General features: G+C 34.2%; 1 protein-coding gene across 11 annotated transcripts in view; it reads right to left on the bottom strand.

Moving 5' to 3' along the window:
• Positions 1 to 22,630, bottom strand: part of Dmd (dystrophin) — a 2,367,748-nt gene that overhangs the window by 1,259,097 nt on the left and 1,086,021 nt on the right. For all 11 annotated transcript variants that reach the window (XM_063279795.1, XM_063279798.1, XM_063279800.1 and 8 more), the window contains one exon: positions 14,985 to 15,179. In XM_063279795.1, coding sequence (XP_063135865.1) covers positions 14,985 to 15,179 — 195 coding nt within the window. The remainder of the gene's footprint in view (positions 1 to 14,984; positions 15,180 to 22,630) is intronic.

Here is a 22,630-nt window from a genome sequence, read left to right as displayed (position 1 = left end):
TAGTTGCTATGGTGATAGAAAAATCCCTAGAAAAATTTCCATTTTGCTTCCTGAATAGTTTCTTACAGTATCTGAAAGTATAATGTCAAAATGATAAAGTACCCAGGTTTTGTCAACTCCCTTTGTAATTTTGACATGTATTTAAAATTGACTCCCTCATTCCCAGATTATTATTGATGTGTGATATTTGAGCCACTCTACTTGCAAGTAAAATTTTTAAAAATGAAAATAAAAAAGAAGCTTTAATTTATATCAGTATCTTCTAGATACTGTTCCTAGATTAAACTTGTCACATCCTTAATAATTAACATTCTGAAATGTTATATATGATTTCAAATCTTTTACAGAGTATTTTAGCAGTTAAACAATACTTCAATTAATATACTATAAAGAGAGAAATGTGTGTTTCATAAAGGAAGATGAAATCCAGGTCCCAATGTAAAATTTTTAAGTTTATGTGCCACTCTGCTATTATTCTTATATCTAGTTGAAAATCATGTTTAACAGATCCATTAATGACACAGATATGAGTATAGGACTTGATTTTGAAGTATGATATTTTGAAACCTGAGTCTTTTCCAAATATCCATTTCAAAGGAAATCTGTGCACAGGAAACACAGGTAACATAAGCCTGAAGTATAGTGCTTATTCAAGCTGGTCAAATATGAACCCTTACAGGCTAAATAGAGAAATAAATAAAAGATTGCAAATAGTATGGCTAGGAACTTAAGCAAGGGATTTGCCAACTAACCATATTGAGATAAATGTCTCTAATAACTCTTAATTTAACTATTTAATATTTTCTTTCACAATAGGTAGATCTCTCCAGTTTATAATGACATTTAATGTAGACCGATATGAATTCTTTTGCTTCAAGCATCTTTACTATACTGTCTGATTCTTCCAAACAGGATGGCAAATTTATTTATATGAACGTCAGAGTATACTGTAGAAACATAGCCAGCCAAGAGCAGGAAATAATGGTATCTGACATATTTAACTTACTCTTAATTGCTTCTGATTGAAAAAAAAAGGAATTACTTGATTTAAAAAAAATGTTTTGTTTTTCTTACTGACACCACAGCTTCCTCCCTGGAATATCATGAAACATACTACTATATCTTATATTTTAAATATTGCAATTCCTGTTTCCCCTTGCCTAAAATCATGAAAATAAATTTCCATCTCCCTGATCCAAAATGTAAAATGTCACTCAACAAACATTGAAACTTTAGAATCAATTAATAATTCATAGGCATCCTCATGCCTTTACTTTCTACCAGGAAATAGACTATAAAGGTTGTTGAGGTATGTATTATCATACTAAGATTTAGTTTATTTAATTTTAACTTATGTGCACTGCTGTGAGGATGTCAGATCACCTGGAACTAGAGTTACAGACAGTTGTGAGCTGCTTATATGGATGCTGGAAATTAAACCCAGCTCTTCTGGAAGAAGAGACTCTGTTACTGACTACTGAGCCATTTTTCCAGTCCCTCATATTAAGATTTAAAAAAAACACAACTGGGGGTTGGGGATTTAGCTCAGTGGTAGAGCGCTTGCCTAGGAAGCACAAGGCCTTGGGTTCGGTCCCCAGCTCCGAAAAAAAAAAAAAAAAAAAAAAAAGAACCAAAAGAAAAAAAAACACAACTGTATATAAAATGTAAATCAAATTGCTAAAGATTACTTTTAATAATAAACAATTTGCTTCTAAAATCTCATTTGTCTTCCTCAAAAAGTTATATGATAAAAGCAATGTAAAATTCCATATATATAAAAATAATTAAAAATGTGATCCAATATGAAATTGTTGTTTCATTATTTGTTATGCTAAGTGACTTATGTTTTTTTTTAAATATCCTGGTCTAAACAGAACTAGGAATGCAGCTGAGTAGTAAAATGCTTGCATACAATAGCCAAAGTAATGGGTTCAAAACTCAGTACTAAAATAATATATTGAATTTGATGTTTAAAAGAATGTTAAAATTGCTTTCAAATGTTCTCTTAGTTTGCATTTATTGGAATGCTTCATACCAACTAATTGGGTAAAATATTTGTATTTTAATTTTTTCATGAAATTAAAAATCTTTATTTTTATTTCATAATATGGATCTTTTGGCCTTATTTATATTTGAACAAGTTGTATGTGTAATACCTCTAAAAGCCAGAAAATACGGGCAGTTCCTTTAAACTGAATTTCCAGGTAGTTGTTAAGTACCATGTGAGAGCTGGGAATATAACCCCAGTCCTCTGGAAGAACAGTCAGTGATCTGTGGCAAAGTTATATCTCACGATGTTTCATGGAAATTTTTAAGCACCATAAAAATATGTATAGGTTTGTGATGTTTCATTTCCAGCCATTTCATCTCTTAACCTCACCTATGAGAAAAATCTTTAGTTGTATTATTTAATTATCACTTTGACACATGTTATAGTGAGTTAGTAAATTATGAATGGGAATAGATACATTATCAAGCACTAACATATATTCCTAGATAATAGAAATCAACAGAAGATATATGCTTCAGGCAGAACAAGTAACTACTTATTGCTACTTAACCACACTTGAGACAGTTTGATTACAAATAATCGAGAGATTTCAGTCCCTGAATTGGTAGATGAAATAATTCTTTAACAAGATATTCCTTTATTATCTAGTAAATCAGGATTCTAAGTTCACGATTTCAAAAATGTGTTTCCAGTTCCTAAAATAAAGTTGAAAAAATGAATTCAATTCTATCATGGATAACATAGGTGTGTAGGAATTCTTAATCTTGCTAAAGAAATAGGGGTTGGAAGCTAAAGAGTCTGTTATCCATAAGATTGTTAAGCCTGCTGGGTCAACCAGGATTTGTTAGAGGGGCAGCACATGTTGTGTGTGTGTGTGTGTGTGTGTGTGTGTGTGTGTGTGTGTGTCTGTGTGTATTTATCTCTCAATCTCTCTGTCTCTGTCTTTCTCTGTCTCTGTCTCTGCATCTCTGTCTCTCTCTCTTTCTCTATTTCTCCCTCTCTCCTTCCCTCTCTCCCTCCCTCTCTCTGTCTCTCTCTGTCTCTCTCTCCATCTCTCTCTGTCTCTCTCTGTCTCTGTCTCTCTCTCTTATCTCTCTCTCTCTCTCTCTCTCTCTCTCTCTCTTTCTCTCTCTGTCAAATTTGGGTAAATAGGGAAGGGGAATGGATCTGTGAAGAGTTGGGAACGAAAGGTGAATGCAAACAACACATACTATAGGAAATTCTCAAATAATTCATGCAAAAAAGGAACAAAGCAAAAAGTATATAAAAACAAGAAAATTGTATCTTTTATTGTTAAACATTATACTTGCTCCTACTTTCAGTCATAGGAATATTTTACTAATTATGAGGGCTTTTAAAGGACAAAATAGATAACAGAGAATGTTATATATCATTAAGTAACATAATATAGAAATTTAACTAAAAGGACTTATGGTTCTCCAAAGGTATTTATTTGCTGTTTATCTTTTTCTCTCTTTTTTTAAAATTTACATTTTAAATGTTATCCCCATTCCCAGTTTCCAGTTCATAAACCCCCTATCCTATCCTGTCCCCCTACTTCTATGAGGGTTCTCTCTCACACAACCACACACCCCTTCCTTCCTCCCCGCCCTTACATTCCACTTCACTGTGGGGTCTAGCCTTGGCAGGACCAAGGGCTTCTCCTGCCATTGTTGCCCAACAAGCCCATCCTCTGTTACATATGCAGTTGGAGACATAGTTCTGTGCATGTGTTCTCTTTGGGTAGTGGTTTAGTCCCTGGGAGCTCTGGTTCGTTGGTATTTTTGTTCTTATGGGATTCCAAACTCCTTCAGCTACTTCAATACTTTCTCTAACTCCTCCATTGGGGACTACGTTCTCACTTCAACAGTGGGCTGCAGGCATTCAACTCTGTATTTGTTATGCTTTGGCAGAGCTTCTTAAGAGACAGCTATATCAGGCTCTTGTCATCATGCAATTCTTGGCATCAGCAATATTGTCTGGGTTTGGTGGCTGTATGTATATGGGCTGATTTCCCAGGTGGGGCAGGCAGTGAATGTCAATTCCTTCAATTTATGCTCCAAAATTTGTCTCTATACTTCCTCCTATGAATATTACTGTACCCCTTTTAAGAAGGACTGAAACATCCACACTTTGGTCATCCATTTCTTGAGCCTCATATGATCTGTGGATTTCATCTTGGTAAATCTGAGCTTTTGAGCTAATATCCACTTATTAGTAAGTGCATAACATGTGTGTTTTCTTGTGATTGGGATAACTCACTCAGGATGGTATTTTCTAGTTCCAACCATTTGCCAATGAATTTCACGAACATTGTTTTTAATACCTGACTAGTAATCCATTGTGTACATACACCACATTTTTTTGTATCAGTTCTTCTAATGAGGGGCATCTAGCTTCATTCTAGCTTCTGGCTATTATGATAAGGCTGGTATGAGCATAGTGGTGCATGTATCCTTGTTATATGTTGGAGGATCTTTTGGCTATATGTCCAGGAGTGGTATAACTGGGTCCTCAGGTAAGACTATGTCTTGTTTTCTGAGGAACCTCCAGACTGATTTCCAGAGAGGTTGTGCCAGTCTGCAATCCCACCAACAATGGAGGAGTGTTCTTCTTTCTCCGCATCCTTGCCAGCATTTGCTGTCACCTGAGTTTTTGATCTTAGCCATTCTGACTTGTGTGAGGTGAAATCTCAGGGTTGTTTTGATTTGCATTTCCCTAATGACTAAGGATGTTGAACATTTCTTTAGGTACTTTTCACCCATTCCATAATCCTCAGCTGAAAATTCTTTGTTTAGTTCTGTAACCCATTTTAATAGTAGTTTTCTGGTGGAACTTTTGGGGTCACTTAAGTATATTATCATATCATCTCCAAATAGTGATATTTTGACTTCTTCCTTTCCAATATATATCCCATTGATCTCCTTTTGTTGCTGTCTGATTGCTCTGGCTAGGATTTTGAGTACTATATTGAATAAGCAGGGAGAGAGTGGGTAGCCTTATCTAGCCCCTGATTTTAGTGGAATTGCTTTGAGTTTCTCTCCATTTAGTTTGATGTTGGCTACTGGTTTGCTGTATATTGCTTTTACTTTATTTATCGGCCTTGAATTTCTGATTTTTTGAAGAATTTTAGCATGAAAGGGTGTTGAATTTTGTCAAATGCTTTCTCAACATCTAATGAGATGATCATCATTTTTTTTGAGTTTGTTTACATAGTGGATTATGTTGATGGATTTCCATATATTGAACCATCCCTACATCCCTGGGATGAAGCCTACTTGATCATGATAAATGATCATTTTGATGTGTTCATGCATTTGGTTTGCAAGAGTCTTACTGATTGATTTTCCATTGATATTCATTAGGGAAAGTGGTCTGAAGTTCTCTTTCATTGTTGGGTCTTTGCATTGTTTTAAGGAACGGGGTAGTGTTCCTTCTGCTTTTATTTTGTGGAATAATTTAGACAGTATTGGTATGAGGTCTTCTATGAAGCTCTGATAGAATTCTCCACTAAAACTATCTGGTCCTGGGATTTTTTGGTTGAGAGACTTTTAATGATTACTTCTATTTCTTTAGGTGTTATGGGACTGTTTAAATGGTTTATCTGATCCTGATTTAACTTTTAAATCTGGTATCTGTCTATAAAATTGTCCATTTCATCAAGATTTTGAAGTTTTGTTAAGTATAGGCTTTTGTAGTATGATCTGATGATTTTTTTGAATTTCCTCTGATTCTGTTGTTATGTCTCCCATTTCAATTCTGATTTTGTTACTTTGGGTACACTCTGTGCCCTCTGGTTCATCTGGCTAACGGTTTATCTATCTTGTTGATTTTCTCAATGAACCAGCTCCTGATTTTTTTTAATACTTTGTATAGTTCTTTTTCTTTCTACTTAGTGGATTTCAGCCCTGAGTTTATTTTCTGCATTCTATTCCTCTTGTGTGTATTTGCTTCTTTTTGTTCTAGAGCTTTTAGGTGTGCCCTCAAGCTGCTAGCTTATGCTCTCTCCAGTTTCTTTTTGGAGGCAGTTAGAACTATGAGTGTTTCTTTTAGCACTGCTTTCATTGTGTCCCATAAGTTTGTATATGTTGTGCCTTCATTTACATTAAATTATAAAAGGCTCTAATTTCTTTATTTCTTCCTTGTCCAAGTTATCATATAGTAGATTATGTGGGCTTTCTGTTGTTTTTGTTGTTATTGAAATCCAGCCTTAGTCCGTTATGATCTGATAGGATGCACGGGATTATTTTAATCTACCTTATTTGTTGAGGCTTGTTTTGTGACTAATTATATGTTCAGTTTTGAAGAAGATACCATGAGGTTCTGAGAAGAAAGTATAATCTTTTGTTTTAGATTGAAATGTTCTATAGATGTCTGTTAAATTCATTTGGTTCATAACCTCTGCTATTTTCACTGTGTCTCTGTTTAGTTTCTGTTTCCATGATCAGTCCATAGCAAAGAGTGGTATGTTGAAATCTCCCATCATTATTGGGTGAGGTGCAACGTGTGTTTTAAGTTTTAGCAAGGTTTCTTTTATGAGTGTAGGTTGCCTTGCATTTGGGACATAGATAATTAGGATTGAGAGTTCATCTTGGTGGATCGCTCCTGTGATGAATAAGAAGTGTCCTTCCTTTTTTTTTTTTTTTTGATAGCTTTTGGTTGAAAGTCTATTTTATTCGATATTAGAGCTACTCCAGCTTGTTTCTTGGGACCATTTGCTTGGAAAACTCTTTCTAGCATTTTACTCTGAGGCACTGTCTGTCTTTGTCTCTGAGGTGTCTATGCAGCAAAATGCTGGGTCCTCTTTACATATCGATTCTGTTAGTCTATGTCTTTTTATTGTGACTTTGAGTCCATTGCTGTTAAGAGATATTAATGAATAGTGATTGTTGTTTTCTCTTATTTTTGTTGTTAGAGGTGGAATTATGTTTGTGTGGTTCTCTTCTTTTGGGTTAGTTGAAGAAGATTATTTTTTTACTTTTCTAGTGTGTAGTTTCCCTCCTTTTGCTGGAGGTTTCCATCTATTATCCTTTTCAGGGCTGGATTTGTGGAAAGATATTATGTAAATTTAGTTTTGTCATGGAATATCTTGGTTTCTCCATCTATGTTAATTGAGACTTTTGTTGAACATAGCATCCTGGGCTGCCATTTGTGTTCTCTTAGGGTCTGTATGATATCTGCCCAGAATCTTCTGACTTTTGCAGTCTCTGGTGAGAAATCTGGTGGAATTCTGATAGGTCTGCCTTCATATGTTACTTGAACTTTTTCCCTTACAATTTTTTTCATCTTTACTAACTTGGGTATTTCTTATTTACATTTCGATTGTTATTCCCTTTCCTGATTTCCTGGCCAACATCCCCAACACCTCCCCCCCCTTCTGTATGGGTGTTCCCCTCCCCATCCTCCCTCCATTACTGCCCTCCTGCCAAAAATCACGTTCACTGGGGGTTCAGTCATGGCAGGACCAAGGGCTTCCCCTTCCACTGGTGCTCTTACTAGGCTATTCATTGCTACCTATGAGGTTGGAGCCCAGGGTCAGTCCCATGTATAGTCTTTGGGTAGTAGCTTAGTCCCTGGAAGCTCTGGTTGATTGGCATTGTTGTTCATATGGGGTCTCAAGTCCCTTAAGTCTTTCCTAAGATTCCGTCAATGGGGGTCCCGTTCTCAGTTCAGTGGTTTAATGATGGCATTCGCCTATGTATTTTCTGTATTCTGGGTATGTCTCTCAGGAGAGATCTACATCCGATTCCTTTCGGCCTGCACTTCTTTGCTTCATCCATTTGAACTAGTTCGGTGGCTGTATATGTATGGGCCACATGTGGGGCAGGCTCTGAATGCGTGTTCCTTCTGCCTCTGTTCTAAATTTTGCCTCCCTATTCCCTCCCAAGGGTATTCTTGTTCTCCTTTGAAAGGAGTGAAGCATTCACATTTTGGTTATCCTTCTTGAGTTTCATGTTTTCTGTGCATCTAGGGTAATTCGAGCATTTGGGCTAATAGCCACTTATCAATGAGTGCATATCATGTGTGTTTTTCTGTGATTGAGATACCTCACTCAGGATGATATTTTCCAGTTCCATCCATTTGCCTATGGATTTCATAAAGTCATTGATTTTGATAGATGAGTAATATTCCATTGTGTAGAAGTACCACATTTTCTGTATCCATTCCTCTGTTGAAGGGCATCTGGGTTCTTTCCAGCTTCTGGCTATTATAAATAAGGCTGCTATGAACATAGTGGAGCACGTGTCTTTGTTATATGTTGGAGCATCTTTTGGGTATAAGCCCAAGAGAGGTATAGCTGGATCCTCAGGTAGTTCAATGTCCAATTTTCTGAGAAACATCCAGACTGATTTCCAGAGTGGTTGTACCAGTTTGCAATCCCACCAAAAATGAAGGAGTGTTCCTCTTTCTCCACATCCTAGCCAGCATTTTCTGTCGCCTGAGTTTTTGATCTTAGCCATTCTCACTGGTGTGAGGTGAAATCTCAGGGTTGTTTTAATTTGTATTTCCCTTATGACTAAAGATGTTGAACATTTCGTTAGGTGTTTCTCAGCCATTTGGCATTCTTCAGCTGTGAATTCTTTGTTTAACTCTGATCCCCATTTTTTAATAGGGTTATTTGTCTCCCACAGTCTAACTTCTTGACTTCTTTGTATATTTTTGATATAAGTCCTGTATCAATTGTAGGATTGGTGAAGATCTTTTCCCAATCTGTTGTTTACTGTTTTGTCCTAACAAACGTGTCCTTTGCCTTACAGAAGCTTTGCAGTTTTATGAGATCCCATTTGTCCATTCTTGATCTTAGAGCATAGGCATTGGTGTTTTGTTCAGGAAAATTTCTCCAGTGTCCATGTGTTCGAGATGCTTCCCTACCTTTTCTTCTATTAGTTTGAGTGTATCTGGTTTGATGTGGAGGTCCTTGATCCACTTGGACTTAACCGTTGTACAGTGTGATAAGCATGGATCGATCTGCATTCTTCTACATGTTGACCTCCAGTTGAACCAGCACCATTTGCTGAAAATGCTATCTTTTTTCCATTGGATGGTTTTGGCTCCTTTGTCAAAAATCAAGTGACCATAGGTGTGTGGGTTCATTTCTGGGTCTTCAATTCTATTCCATTGGTCTATCTGTCTGTCTCTGTACCAATACCATGCAGTTTTTATCACTATTGCTCTGTAATACTGCTTGAGTTCAGCGATAGTGATTCCCCCTGAAGTCCTTTTATTGTTGAGGATAGTTTTAGCTATCCTGGGCTTTTTGTTATTCCAGATGCATTTGCAAATTGTTCTGTCTAACTTTCTGAAGATTTGGATTGGTATTTTGATGGGGATTGCATTGAATTTATAGATTGCTTTTGGTAAAATGGCCATTTTTACTATATTAATCCTGCCAATCCATGAGCATGGGAGATCTTTCTGAGATATTTTTCAAATTCTTTTGTCAGAGGCTTGAGGTTCTTATATACAGATCTTTCACTTGCTTGGTTAAAGTCACACTGAGGTATTTTATATTATTTGGGACTCTTATGAAAGTTGTTGTTTCCTTAATTTCTTTCTCGGCTTATTTCTTTTTTATGTAGAGGAAGGCTACTGATTTAATTGAGTTAATTTTATACCCAGCTACTTTGCTGAAGGTGTGTATCAGGTTCAGTAGTTCTCTGGTGGAACTTTTGGAATCACTTAAATATACTATCATATCATCTGCAAATAGTGATATTTTAACTTCTTCTATCCAATCTGTATCCCTTTGATCTCCTTTTGTTGTCTGATTGCTCTGGCTAGAACTTCAAGAATATTGAATAAGTAGGGAGAGAGTGCTCAGTCTTGTCTAGTCCCTGATTTTAGTGGGATTGCTTCATGTTTTTGTCCATTTAGTTTAATGTTAGCTACTGGTTTGCTGTACATGGCTTTTACTATGTTTAGGTATGTGCCTTAAATTCCTATTCTTTCCAGGACTTTTATCATGAAGGGGTGTTTTCCCTTACTATTTTTAATATTCGCTCTTTTTTGTGCATTTGGTGTTTTGACTATTATGTGATGGGAGGAATTTCATTTCTGGTCAAATTTACTTGGAGTTCTGTAGGATTCTTGTTTATGGGCATCTCTTTCTTTAGGTTAGGGAAGTTTTCTTCTATAATTTTGTTGAATATATTTACTGGCCCTTTAATTTTTGAAACTTTGCTTTCTTCTATACCTATTATCCTTAGGTTTGATCTTCTCATTGTGTCCTGTATTTCCTGGATGTTTTGGGTTAGGACCTTTGTGTGTTCTACATTATCTTTGACAGTTGTGTCAATGTTTTCTATGGTATTTTCAACCCCTGAGTATCTCTTTTCTATCTCTTGTGTTCTTTTTTTTTGATGCTTGAGTCTATGAATCGTGATCTCTTTCCTATGCTTTCTAGCTCCACAGTTGTTTTCCTTTGTGATTTCTTTATTATTTCTATTTCCATTTTTAGATCCTGAATGGTTTTGTTTAATTCCTTCACCTATTTGGTTGTTTTTTTCCTGTAATTCTTTAAGGGATTTTGTGTTTCCTCTTTAAAGACTTCTATTTCTTTACCTGTGTTTTCCTGTATTTCTTTAAGGGAGTTATTTATGTCCTTCTTAAAGTCTTCTATCATCATCATGATTTGATTTTCAATCCAAATCTTGCTTTTCCTGTATGTTTGGATATCCAGTATTTGCTTTGATTGGAGAACTGTGATATGATGATGCCAAGCAATCTTGGTTTCAGTTGCTTAGGTTCCTGTAGTTGTCTCTCATCATCTGATTCTCTCTGGTGTTAGCTGGTCTTGCTCTCTCTGACAGTGGTTTGACCCTCCTTTATGCCTGTTTGTCAGCAGTCCTAGAGACAGGCTTTCTCATAATGGTCTGTGTACTGAGATCTGTGTCACAGGATCAGCTCTGGACGTAGGCAGAAACTGTAAGGATCCTGTTGTAGATTGCTCCTGTGTTCCTTTGTCCTGTCTGATCCAGGCCAGTCCCTCAGAGCAGAAATGGTGGTTTTACCTCTGCTCTCAGGTGTGTCAGCATTCCTGCAGATTGGCTTTCAGCTCTTGGCACAGGAAGAGAGCAGAAGGATCCGCTCCCTGACTCTTCCTAGGTTCCTGTGTCCTGAGGGTTCTAGGCAGGTTCCTCTTCGGCCAGCAATCTGAGCAGAAATGGTGATCTCCCCTGAGTTTTCAGGGTTGTCCGCACTTCTGAGAGTCCAGTTCACTCCCCCATGAGATTTGGGTATAGAGAGCTTTGGGACAGGGTCAGCTCTGGGCACAGGCAGAAACCAGAAGCAGTATTTATTTGTTAAATGTTTATGTATATTCCCTTGTACCACAAAGTCCATGCCTGGATGTACGGATTCCCATCCAAGAGAAGTGCTAGCTAGCTACTACTCTCAAGAGCAGTGTTGAAGAAGACAAACAAGATACAATTTCTATACTTGTTAGTATACAATATGGATGTTGGTCATCATAGGGAACAGGTCAATATTAATAAATATATGGATCACTTGTAATGTGTCATCAGTGCTGAAAATCATATCTTAGTGATGCCAAATCATTATTTCTGCCTTGGTGAATGTAACCCTAGATTTGTACAGATTTACATATGAAGTATACTTAAATTTATATGCATTTTTATACTCATAAAACATGCATTTCAGTTTTATTTGGGGGGTAAGTTATGATGATAGCTTTACATTGTTTAAAGTATCAAAGTTGTCTTAATATACTTTGTTACTTTGTTAACATAAAACTTTTTCTTACTAAGAAATATTTATCTTTGAGAGCCATTACTAGCTGTTAGAATTTGCCAGTCATTGTACTAGGAAAGTTGATGGACAAATAGGGGTTGGTTATATCCTAAGAGTGTACAGGATACCAAGTTACAGGAAACATTCAGTAAAGTTTGAAAGATGGTGGCAGAAGAATGGATTTTTCCAATTGGACTCCTTAATGAACAATTTCTATTTTTATGACTGTATTTCAAATATTTAAAATTCTCATGGGAACCTAAATGTTAATATATTTCAATATAATGGTGCCACCATATATTATTACTCTTTATGTATAATCAAACACAAATAATATAAATGGATAATATTTACTGCAAGCTAAGAATATCTATTACTTATTTTTATGTTCTTACTCATTTCTATTTACATTTTAGCAATGCATTATCTTTTAAATATAGACATTCATAAGAGAATAACATTTATCTTTACTCTGTCTAAATGATTAGGCAGTTCTCCAATTTAACAGACATTCTCAAATCATCCATGCTATTTAAAATAATGTTGTGTTCAAGAAATAATTTATATTTTATATATCTTATTTCACATTATATGGCTTGTACTAAACACTTAAGAAATAAGCAGAAAGAAGTCTATCATAAGTCTATCTCCTCTGAGAAATTCTACCAAACTATACACTGAAACAGATGCAGATCCCCACAGCTAAAATTTGTGGAGCTCCAGGTCTCTTATGGAAGAGTTTGGTGAAGGCTTGAGGTAACTGAAGAGGATAGGAAACCCACATGAAGAACAATGGATTTAAATAACCTCAGAGAGCTCTCAGAAACTGAGCCACCAATTGAAGAACAAAGAGCCCCAGCACATATGTAGGAAACATGCACTTTAGTCTTCCTGGCTGCCTTGTCTGGCCTCAGCAGGAGAGGAGGTGCCTAATGTGGCAGAGATTGATGTGCCAGGATTGGGGTGGGAAATACTCAGGGGGCCCACCCTCTCTGGGGAAAAAGGGAAGGGTTTTGTGGAAAGGACCAGGAAGGACCAGGAGGGGGAGCAGCATTTGGGATGGAAAGAAGAAAGAAAGAAAGAAAGAAAGAAAGAAAGAAAGAAAGAAAGAAAGAAAGGAAGGAAGGAAGAAAGGAAGGAAGGAAGGAAGAGAGAGAGGGAGGGAGGAAGGGAGGAAGGAAGAAAGAAAGAAAGGAAGGAAGGAAGAAAGGAAGGAAGGAAGGAAGGAAGAAAGAAAGGAAGGAAGGGAGGAAGGAAGGAAGAAAGAGAGGGAGGGAGGGAGGAAGGAAGAAAGAAAGAAAGGAAGGAAGGAAGGAAGGAAGGAAGAAAGGAAGGAAGGAAGAAAGAAAGAAAGGAAGGAAGGGAGGAAGGAAGAAAGAAAGAAAGGAAAGAAGGAAGGAAGGAAGAAAGAAAGAAAGGAAGGAAGGAAGGAAGGAAGGAAGAAAGAAAGAAAGGAAGGATATGTAGATTTAGCTTTAACATTGTGTGATAGAGTTTGTAACTTGATCCATGTAAATGTATTAAGAATAAAATAAAATTTAATTTAAATTCAAAGCTTTTTAACCAGCGGGAGTGTAAATTTTGCTCTGCATTTACACTTTTATATAATTACAATGATAGATGCCTTTAAGAGGAAATACGTATTTGTTGAAAAGATCAAGTTTAAAACTTTCTCACATTTAAAAAAAAACAATGAATGTAGGAAGCCCATTTCTTGTTGCAAATTTGTTCTGAGAAATGTGGAATTATGCCTATCATTATACCTCCTGAGGATTCAACAATCCAGCTAAATTAAACCTAGAAAAATATCTTCTTCAATCCTACCAAAATTAAACTGAGCTAAAGTAGTATATGTATCAAGATGAACCAATGAATAACTCTGAATGTTCTGTCATTTTGAGCATGAAACAATAAGGCATACTGAATCAAAGTTATTTATCTTGGAACTTAGTAAGTTTATGGTCACTGCACTTCTGAACAATATGCTTAGTAACATAGCAGTGGAAAATAATTTAACTATTATTAATACTTTGCATATTGAATGACAATACTGAGCTTATAAACTGTGCTGTCAGAAGAGATTAGTTAATGTGAATAATGTTATATGCAGGCAAGTCTTCTTTATCCAATGTTTGAGATGCTTCTTTTTACCATACACATTAAGCATTTGACTTTTACTCCAAAGATCTTAAGATAGCATCACCATAGTGAAGCAGATGTACTGGATCCAGACATCCATCAAGTTCTCAGTTTAGTGTATAATTTTATAGCATATTTGATTTAATGTTTGACATTAAATCCAAATCACTCAAGATATTAAAATGCTGCTTTCTAAAACAAACGACATTATCTATTTGTATACTTATACAGAAAATATATGATATGGAACAAGTTCCGAAGAAATAATTTAGCAAACAAAATACTTTAGCTAACACACGCTGCTGATAGCAAAGTCATCTGTTTACACTATTCTGTTTCTTGTTCTGGCATGTATCAAGCTGTGACCATACTATATATTTCATTAGAAGTATAAGATGGCAAAACTATCTTAAGACACACATTTTTATGAATGATTTTCTGAGTTATACATCCATTTACCTATATCTACTACCTACTAAAATTCATAAATTATTACTTCATCATGCTTTGCCATGGTTCAGAATTCAGTCACAGGCTGCTATTTGTTTGGAAAAAGTTCAACTTGGCAAGAAGTCTTTGGGTGGTGGTTTAAAGAAAGTTTTTAAGGATATTATCTGCTCCAATCTTCCACACATGTTGTTTTTACGTATACCACCATACCTGGCTGATATAATTAAATTCTATTCAATTATATTCTATTTATAATTATATATTTTTATATGAACTTAAAATGAAATATATATATATATATTAGATGAAATGAAATAAGGAAATGTAAACTATGTACAATTTAAGTCTCAGTTAGTTTCCCACTGGGAAAGGATAATTTGCAGTAATGTACTAGCTATGAATAAACAGTTAAACAAAACTTGCATCATGATTCTGCCTTGAGTGAATGTGTGAACTATTTCTATTTAGTCTAGTTTTTTTGAAAGCCATCTTCCAAGTCTAAATGTTTTAAAATATCTAGTACATACGTCACTTGCAATCTTGTATTTTTTTAAAGAATTTCAAGAATAAGTAAAAGTTTCTTCAAGGTGCAGTAACCATCCAGAAAAGCTGAAGGAAAGATCTGTGTATTTACCTTAAGAGACTCCTCTTGCTTAAAGAGATCTTCAAAATCTTTAGCATTGAGCTCAGGAGCATTGAGAAGTTGTTCCACTTCTGAAAGAGCTTGTAAGATATGACTGATCTCGGTCAAATAAGTAGAAGGCACATAAGAAACATCCAAAGGCATATCTTCAGTCGTCACTACCATGGTTTCTTCATGGAGAGTGTGCTGGTACAGATATATAAAAGAACAATTTTTAGCTTTCTAATAATGAAAAGGGCCTTTATATTGATTCCAGTATATTGTTGACAGAGAGCTAGAAAGGGATTAGAAATTAATACATTACATGATGTCTAGTAAAATTGTTATGCATTCTATTCACATATTTTCATCTCCCAAAAACATTTTTGATGAGATCCATACACTTTAACACTCCACACAGAAGATGAAATACCAGAGTCATAAAGTTGGGAAGAAGGCAGTTTGACTCTAAGAAAAGCACAATATCAGAAATACCTTTTACTGTCTAATTATAACTCTTGTTCTTTTCATAAAAGAAACACTATTTGTTTTCTTGTAGTCTTGGTTAAGGTATAGGATTCAATGAAATGGTTTGATCAAGAATAAATAAATGTACCTTGTCCCCAATAAGCAGATATTGACTCCAGCCTCCAGTGCTATCTTGTTATTAAATTAATCTGCTAATTAAACTGCCAAATAAGTTTGGATCACTTAAAATGCCTACTATTTCAGAAATCCCCAACGTCTTCGAATGTCTGTCAATTCTACATTTTCTTAACTGATGTCCAAATGCATAGGTTAGTAAAGTTCCAGACAGTTTTTGAGTTTGCCCGTAGTACTTATTTCCCCATTCTTCAGAAAAACATTGAGTAAATGCGACTTGGCATGCAAATTCAGAAAGATGGATGACCTCTGCTCTTTTGGTCCTACAGTATAGGCAGAAACACTCTTGTAATTGAAATTATTCTCCCAGTAACTTTGTTCTCAATTGATCAACTGCCAGCAGCCTATTGATGAGGTCAGCTGAAGGCATCAGTTGAAGTCTCTCCAGGGAAATTCAAACAATAACATGTTAACATTGTTCTTTATTATTGCTGTCTCTTTGACAGAGCCACACACATATTTCCAATAACATGACTAAATGGATGTGGGATCATTCACAGAACTCAACTCAAGATGTGTAAAATCTATAGGCTGATTAGTGTGGACCCTTTTTAATTGCTCAGGTTTGGGATTTGTATACTTAATGTGTGAATGACAGACAAGTAAAATTTATTCTAATTTATTTGTCTAATCTAAGTGATGTTGTAGCAAACTCAGAATTGCACAAGTCCATTTTAAAATCACATGGAAATTGGTTATATTTAAATCAAATTCTTGACACATTTTTTCTTCATCATCAATGAAATGATAACATATATGCATTTCTAACATGCAATTAAAATGATCAGAGAAAGTTAAGCTTGAGTTTGATGAAGACAATTTATAATTTAACCATAGATTCTAAAATCTTAACTCAATTTCTACAATTTAAATCAAGCATTTCAGTAATTTAATATATATGCACATACATATATAAATAATTTAACTATGTATTTGAATATGAAATTTGTACTGACATGTTCCACACTACGTAAGAGAGTTATCACAAAAGTCAAACAAATTTATTATTACATGCATATATGCTATGTAGACAGGTGATTATTTTGTTCTTAAGATCTTTAAAAAAGTCATATGGAAACCTACTACTGAAGATTTCTAATATATATATATATATATATATAATATATATAGTATTCATCCAATAATGGGGAGATAATTACAAGTATTAAAGTTTAAATTTGGTAAGAGCATTCAAGGAAAATGAAAGAAATATTAAAACATCTGACTATGAAATGTTGCAAATTATGCTTATCATAAACAACTGATATTAAATAATTTTTGTTTTTATTTGTCTATAAGAAAAATATGATATCCTGATTATAACTCTGAAAACATTTCTAATTAGGATACTGGTTCAGTTAGAATTTTGAGAGGATATTTTTAAAAGTTTTGTAATTTGAATATACTATTAGCAATTCATTAATTCATTGCTCAACTGCCATACAGAGCAGAATTTTAGGAATACAGATCATTTGGACATTAGAACATCTTTTAGTTTTTCTGAGATATCAAAATAACTCAAATAACTTTTCAATATCATTAGAAATTGGCTGTTTCATAAACTTTGAACATTCAAAATTTTCAATTTGCTGTAGTTTTACATATAATAATAAATCATAATTTTCTTATGTTCTAACTTCCTATTTATTCTTTAAGTGTACATGATTATTTTGACAAAGCTTTGCAGATATTCACTGGAAGAAATGAATGCAGTGTCTATCCTTCAGTTTGGTTTCATAAAAACTTCAGGCAGTTATTATAAAGTCAGTGTAATTAGAAGTATCATGTTCATTTTCTCTTCTTTATGCAAAATACAAGCACTCACATTCAAATTAAGCCTTTTCATTTGAATTTCATTAACTATGCTTTAGGTAATTATATCATTCTGAATTCTGATGTGTGTAAATCCTGTCTAACCTTTTGAAATTTGACTTGTTTTTATTAATATTCTTTTCCACATTATATTACTACATATATGCATATATCAATAGGAAGCATGATATTACCATATGAAACTATATTACTTGTCTTTTTGCCATTTCTATGTATACACAGAAAAAATAAAATACTTTCTTCATTTTTGTATCAACAGAAGAATAATATTCAAAAGCTAGTGCAAAAGTTTCTATATTTATTTAGAAATGAGGAGTCTAAGCACTGTTTATAAATAACCATTATAGGAAAAACTTGAGATTTGTAGTACTTATCTCAAAAATAGTTGAGAATTTGAGTTATGAAAGTAGGTAGACATATCATTTATGATTTATTAAAGTTAGTGTTTCAAAAATTTAGTTATCATGTATTTACATTAATTTAAATTTTATTGAATGGCCATCTAACTATATGAGATAAAGCAATTTTGTTTGAAAAAAATTATGTACTGTATGATTTAAACAAAATGTTTTTATGATTTAAATTATTCTTTCTTCAAATGCCTATGACTATTTATGCTTCTTTGAGGTCAAAGTTAACCAGAATGAAAAATGCTATACTATATGCCATATTATAACTCTCTCTCTTTCCCTCCCTCCCTTTCCCTCTCCCGCTCTATCCTCTTTTCCCTCTCCCTCCTGCTACCCCTACTTCCCTGCCCTGTGTGTGTGTGTGTGTGTGTGTGTGTGTGTGTGTGAATGTGTACAGTAGAAAAATGTGTTGAAACATCTTACAACTAGCAAAAACATTACCCTTTTAAAAAACATTGCTGGTGTAAGTTTTGATATTTAATTAGTATTATTATAAAAGGGAAGTTATACCAAACCTTCAAAATAAAGACCATCTGTAGATTAAGCAATTGCATGAAGTCCTGTGTATTCTCAAGTGAAGTCTTTTTATTTTTCTCTGATTATTATTTCAGAATGTCATTATTAAGTATTGTACATTATTTAAGGGGTCTAACAAATTGATACATACATCCAAAATATGACTGCAGGTTTTAAATTCATATTGATGGGTCACAAATAAAGTAGAATTTGGAAAGACAAGTTCTATTAAACAAGTTTCCTTAGCTCTAGTTTTTAAAGGTCTTCAAAGAGAGGCGAGTTTCCTATAGATCATTAAAATAATATAGAAAGATGCATTATTATTGATTCCCCTTAGATAATTATATATGATAAACATATAATGACAACATTTGATAACTAAATTTAGACCCAAGTCATATTGATATGTGGGCCAAGCTTACAAGGACAAATTATTTTAAAATGAAAATATGGTATAGATGAGATCACCTTGCCTTTAATTAGCCATGTTCAGTGTTTTAGGGACACAAAAATCATGTGGCAAAAGCATTGAAAACTCTTGCCCTCATTTCTATGATTTTAAATAGGCTACTGTGTTTGAGACCTTGAAGTAGTGTTCAATAAACTGCTCACAAAGTAGTTATGACCTTATATAGAAAATACAGCAAGGGAGAGGATGTTTACTCTTAGTACTTCTTTCCTACATATTGTATCATCTAAAAGTTTTTTATGTGAACCTACAAAGTAAAATTGGTATTCACCATAAAATGATCATCATTTGATCAATAACTCATATACAAAATTTTACCTATTTCTGTAAATAAATACAATCTTTTGAAATACTTAAACTACTGTAAAAATGTTTTGCTGAATTTCATATTTTATAAAAAATGAATTTATGAGAATGATATTGTGTCATTGAAAGCAGAATGCAAGGTAATTTGAATTGGCATGGTTTGTTGTAAGTTTTATGTCTCAGAGGCTAGGGTTTATAGAATCCTGTATGAAAAGTAAGGTTGTATATCTGCAGAATAAACTGTCTCATGTAGATCTCTCCTTTCTACATTATAAAACCTACCTACTTCCTCTGGGTCAAGCTCAATTACACGCAATTTACTTGTAAACCAGACTTGCAAATGTGTTAATAGTTTAAAGTGATTATCCTTCAAAGACAACATTTACATTTTAATAAGGAATTCCAGTGTCTAACTAAATGTTGGTGCAATTTCCATTTCAGATGGGAGACTACTTCAGATTGGGAGAGAAATAAAAAAAAAATATCTCAGATAAGAACCAATAGAAAGCAACAATACTTATTTCTTGCCTTATTAAAAATTACCAATAAAATAAAATTTTATCCATGAGGTCGTGTATTCTGAGTAAATTATAATACACAATAGACACACATACACACACACACATACACACACATACAGAGAGAGAGAGAGAGAGAGAGAGAGACAGAGACAGAGACAGAGACAGAGACAGAGACAGAGAGAGAACAACTAATATATGGTAGGTTCTTAAAAATTACTTGAAAACTCAAAAGCTTCTGAGTAGAAAAAGACCTCATGGTTTGAATGAAGCAGCAGCTAACAAAGTAAATTTTTTTACCAGGTGTATAAGTGAAAAATATCATTAAGAATGTACAAAATAAAAATAAATAGAAAAACTAAACATCAAGAAAAAATGGAGATGGGGAACTATAGAATGTGGAAAAGTCAGAGTGTGGACTTGGAGGGGGATAAAATCTAGATTGCAAAAAAAAAGATTAAATAAAATTTAAAGAAACAAAGAAAAGAAAAAAGAAAAGGGATAAAAGAAAAGAAGCCCCCACCCATTAAAACGTAAACAAGAAAACAAGCGAACCAATTAAAAATGTAATTAAATGTGAGAGGGTTCCCAAAAATGAAATACATATGGTCTAAAACATTTTGAAAGTTCAACATTCCTAGCCAGCACAAAGATATCCATATAAACTACCTCAAAATTTTATCTTATTCTACTTAGGACAGCTAAGATCCCCAAAGCAAATGGCAAGAATTGCTGGTGTAGATGTGAAGAGCAGTTGTCTGAATGAAAAGTACTTCAGTCACTCTTCATATAAGTGATGAGGTACCTAAGAAAGCTAAAAAAGAGATTGCCTCATGATCCAGATATGCCACCCTTTCCATATTCTCAAAGACTCATATTCTACTATTGAAGTTACTGCTCATGAATGTTCACTGCTTCTGTATTTACAAGAGTCAGAAAATGGGTCAGCCTATTGTCCAGCAACTGATGAAAAAATATCGAAAACATGGTGTACTTACACTGAACCATTATCCTATAAAGAAAAACAAAAGTATTAAAATTTCACTTAAAGGGATGGATCAGGAAAGTCATTCTAAAGAGGATAAACATTCAGATTAACAACTCTTGCATTTTTTCTCTCTTCTGTGAATGTTAGCTTTGGATTTTCATACATATGCTTCATATAGAATACATATAGGAATTAATTTTGTAAGAAGACATGGGGAGGATTTCAAGGGATGTCAGATACAAAGCAGTGGTATAGTGGTTTAGATGGTGCTGATAAAACTGTTAAATTTGGATAATGATAGAAGAGCTCTATATAGTAGGTAGAAGAGTCATATGGAAACCTACCTACTACTATAGTATCTTTTCTGAAACACACACACATACACATATGCACACACACATTCACACACACAAAGTTGGAACACACACCCACATACTTAAAAAAATAATGTTTAAAAATAAGTAGCATAGAGCCAGAAATGGGCCTGTTCTTTTGGAGTTGATGGTCACTAAGTTCCCATAAACATCCTCCCTCAAAAAAATTACAAGCCAATATTTTTAGTTGTTCTCCAGAACTGACTGTATTTCTGATGACACCACATAGTTGAATCCCAGAACTTTTAGATACCAAGGTGGTATTGACTTATGCCTATCTTTCATATTTTTGGAAGGTGCTATGCACATTAGCGGAACTGAAATGTAATCTTTAATCTTACTCAGCTGAGAAGCCTGTCAAACATCATAATGTCTGGCCTGTCCCCAAAAACTGGCCATTAATATGATAGTTGCACAACCATTATAAAATCAACTAATCCCTGTCTGATTGGATTTACATTATATTCTATAAGATAAATCCTATACCTGCTACTTATATTCGATCTAACAACCTGTCTCTTAACAAGGCATAGGTCCTAGGAGGAACCTATCAGTATTGTTCTGCCAAATGGGCATAATAATAGAAAGACTTCTAATGCAATACTATTATACTCATAGATTAACACATTTCTCAATCTTTATCAGAGAAGCTTCTATTTGTAGTATATGATGATTATCATCAAGACACATTACTAGCTAAGGTCTTGGGAATAAGAAAATGCAAAATTCTTAGCTCTAAAAAGAACATTTATGTCATATACTTTCCTCACAATGCCTAGGGATGAATGTGGAACAGGGGAAAAAGATGCTAAGTGGCAGAATCCTTGGATATAATAATAATAATAATAATAATAATAATAATAATAATAATAATAATATCCTCAGAACACAGTAGATACCCGCACATACAAATTCTTAGCAAGTGTGACAGTAGAAACAAGCCCCATGGAAATTCAAACCAGACCAAATACCAGCCTGAGAGAGGATGTGGACATGATGTTTCATACATATCGCAGGAACTTTGAGCAGCTGAAAGCTTCTGAGAGAGGAAAGTTTGGTTTTGCTCTAAGAGGATTTTGGTTTAAAAGTCAACTGTGTTCTGCCATACTCCAAGAATATATAGAATTAATACATTAGATGTTATGGGTCAAAGAAAGAGGAGAAGAAGAAAAAGAATAAGAACAAGAAGAACAAGAAGAGGAGGAGGAAAACAAAGAGGAGATTGGATAACATTTGGGTGAGTAAGCAAGGTGGGTGTATGTGGCAGGAGTTGTCAGAAGTGCTGCATATAATCAAAATACACTTTATTATAGTCTCAAAAAATGAATAAATATCAAATCATACCAAAAGCTCCATCCAATAAAAGAAAAATTTTAAAGATTAATAAACAAACATCAACTGAAAAGAAATTATTGTATAATGATGATTAATTTGTAAGATAGATATTTAACTATACTCTAAGACTATATAGTCCTGATATAACTTTCATTTTGTAACTTTGGAAAATGGCAATAATTTCTACATGTTGCAATGCAGTCGATTTGGATATTAGTTTAGGGACATTTGTGATTTAACTAAGGC

This window comes from Rattus norvegicus, chromosome X (assembly GCF_036323735.1).
Source record: "Rattus norvegicus strain BN/NHsdMcwi chromosome X, GRCr8, whole genome shotgun sequence".
Lineage (NCBI taxonomy): Eukaryota > Metazoa > Chordata > Mammalia > Rodentia > Muridae > Rattus > Rattus norvegicus.
The sequence above is the reverse complement of the archived record's forward strand: the minus strand, read 5'-3'. Positions and strand labels throughout refer to the sequence as shown.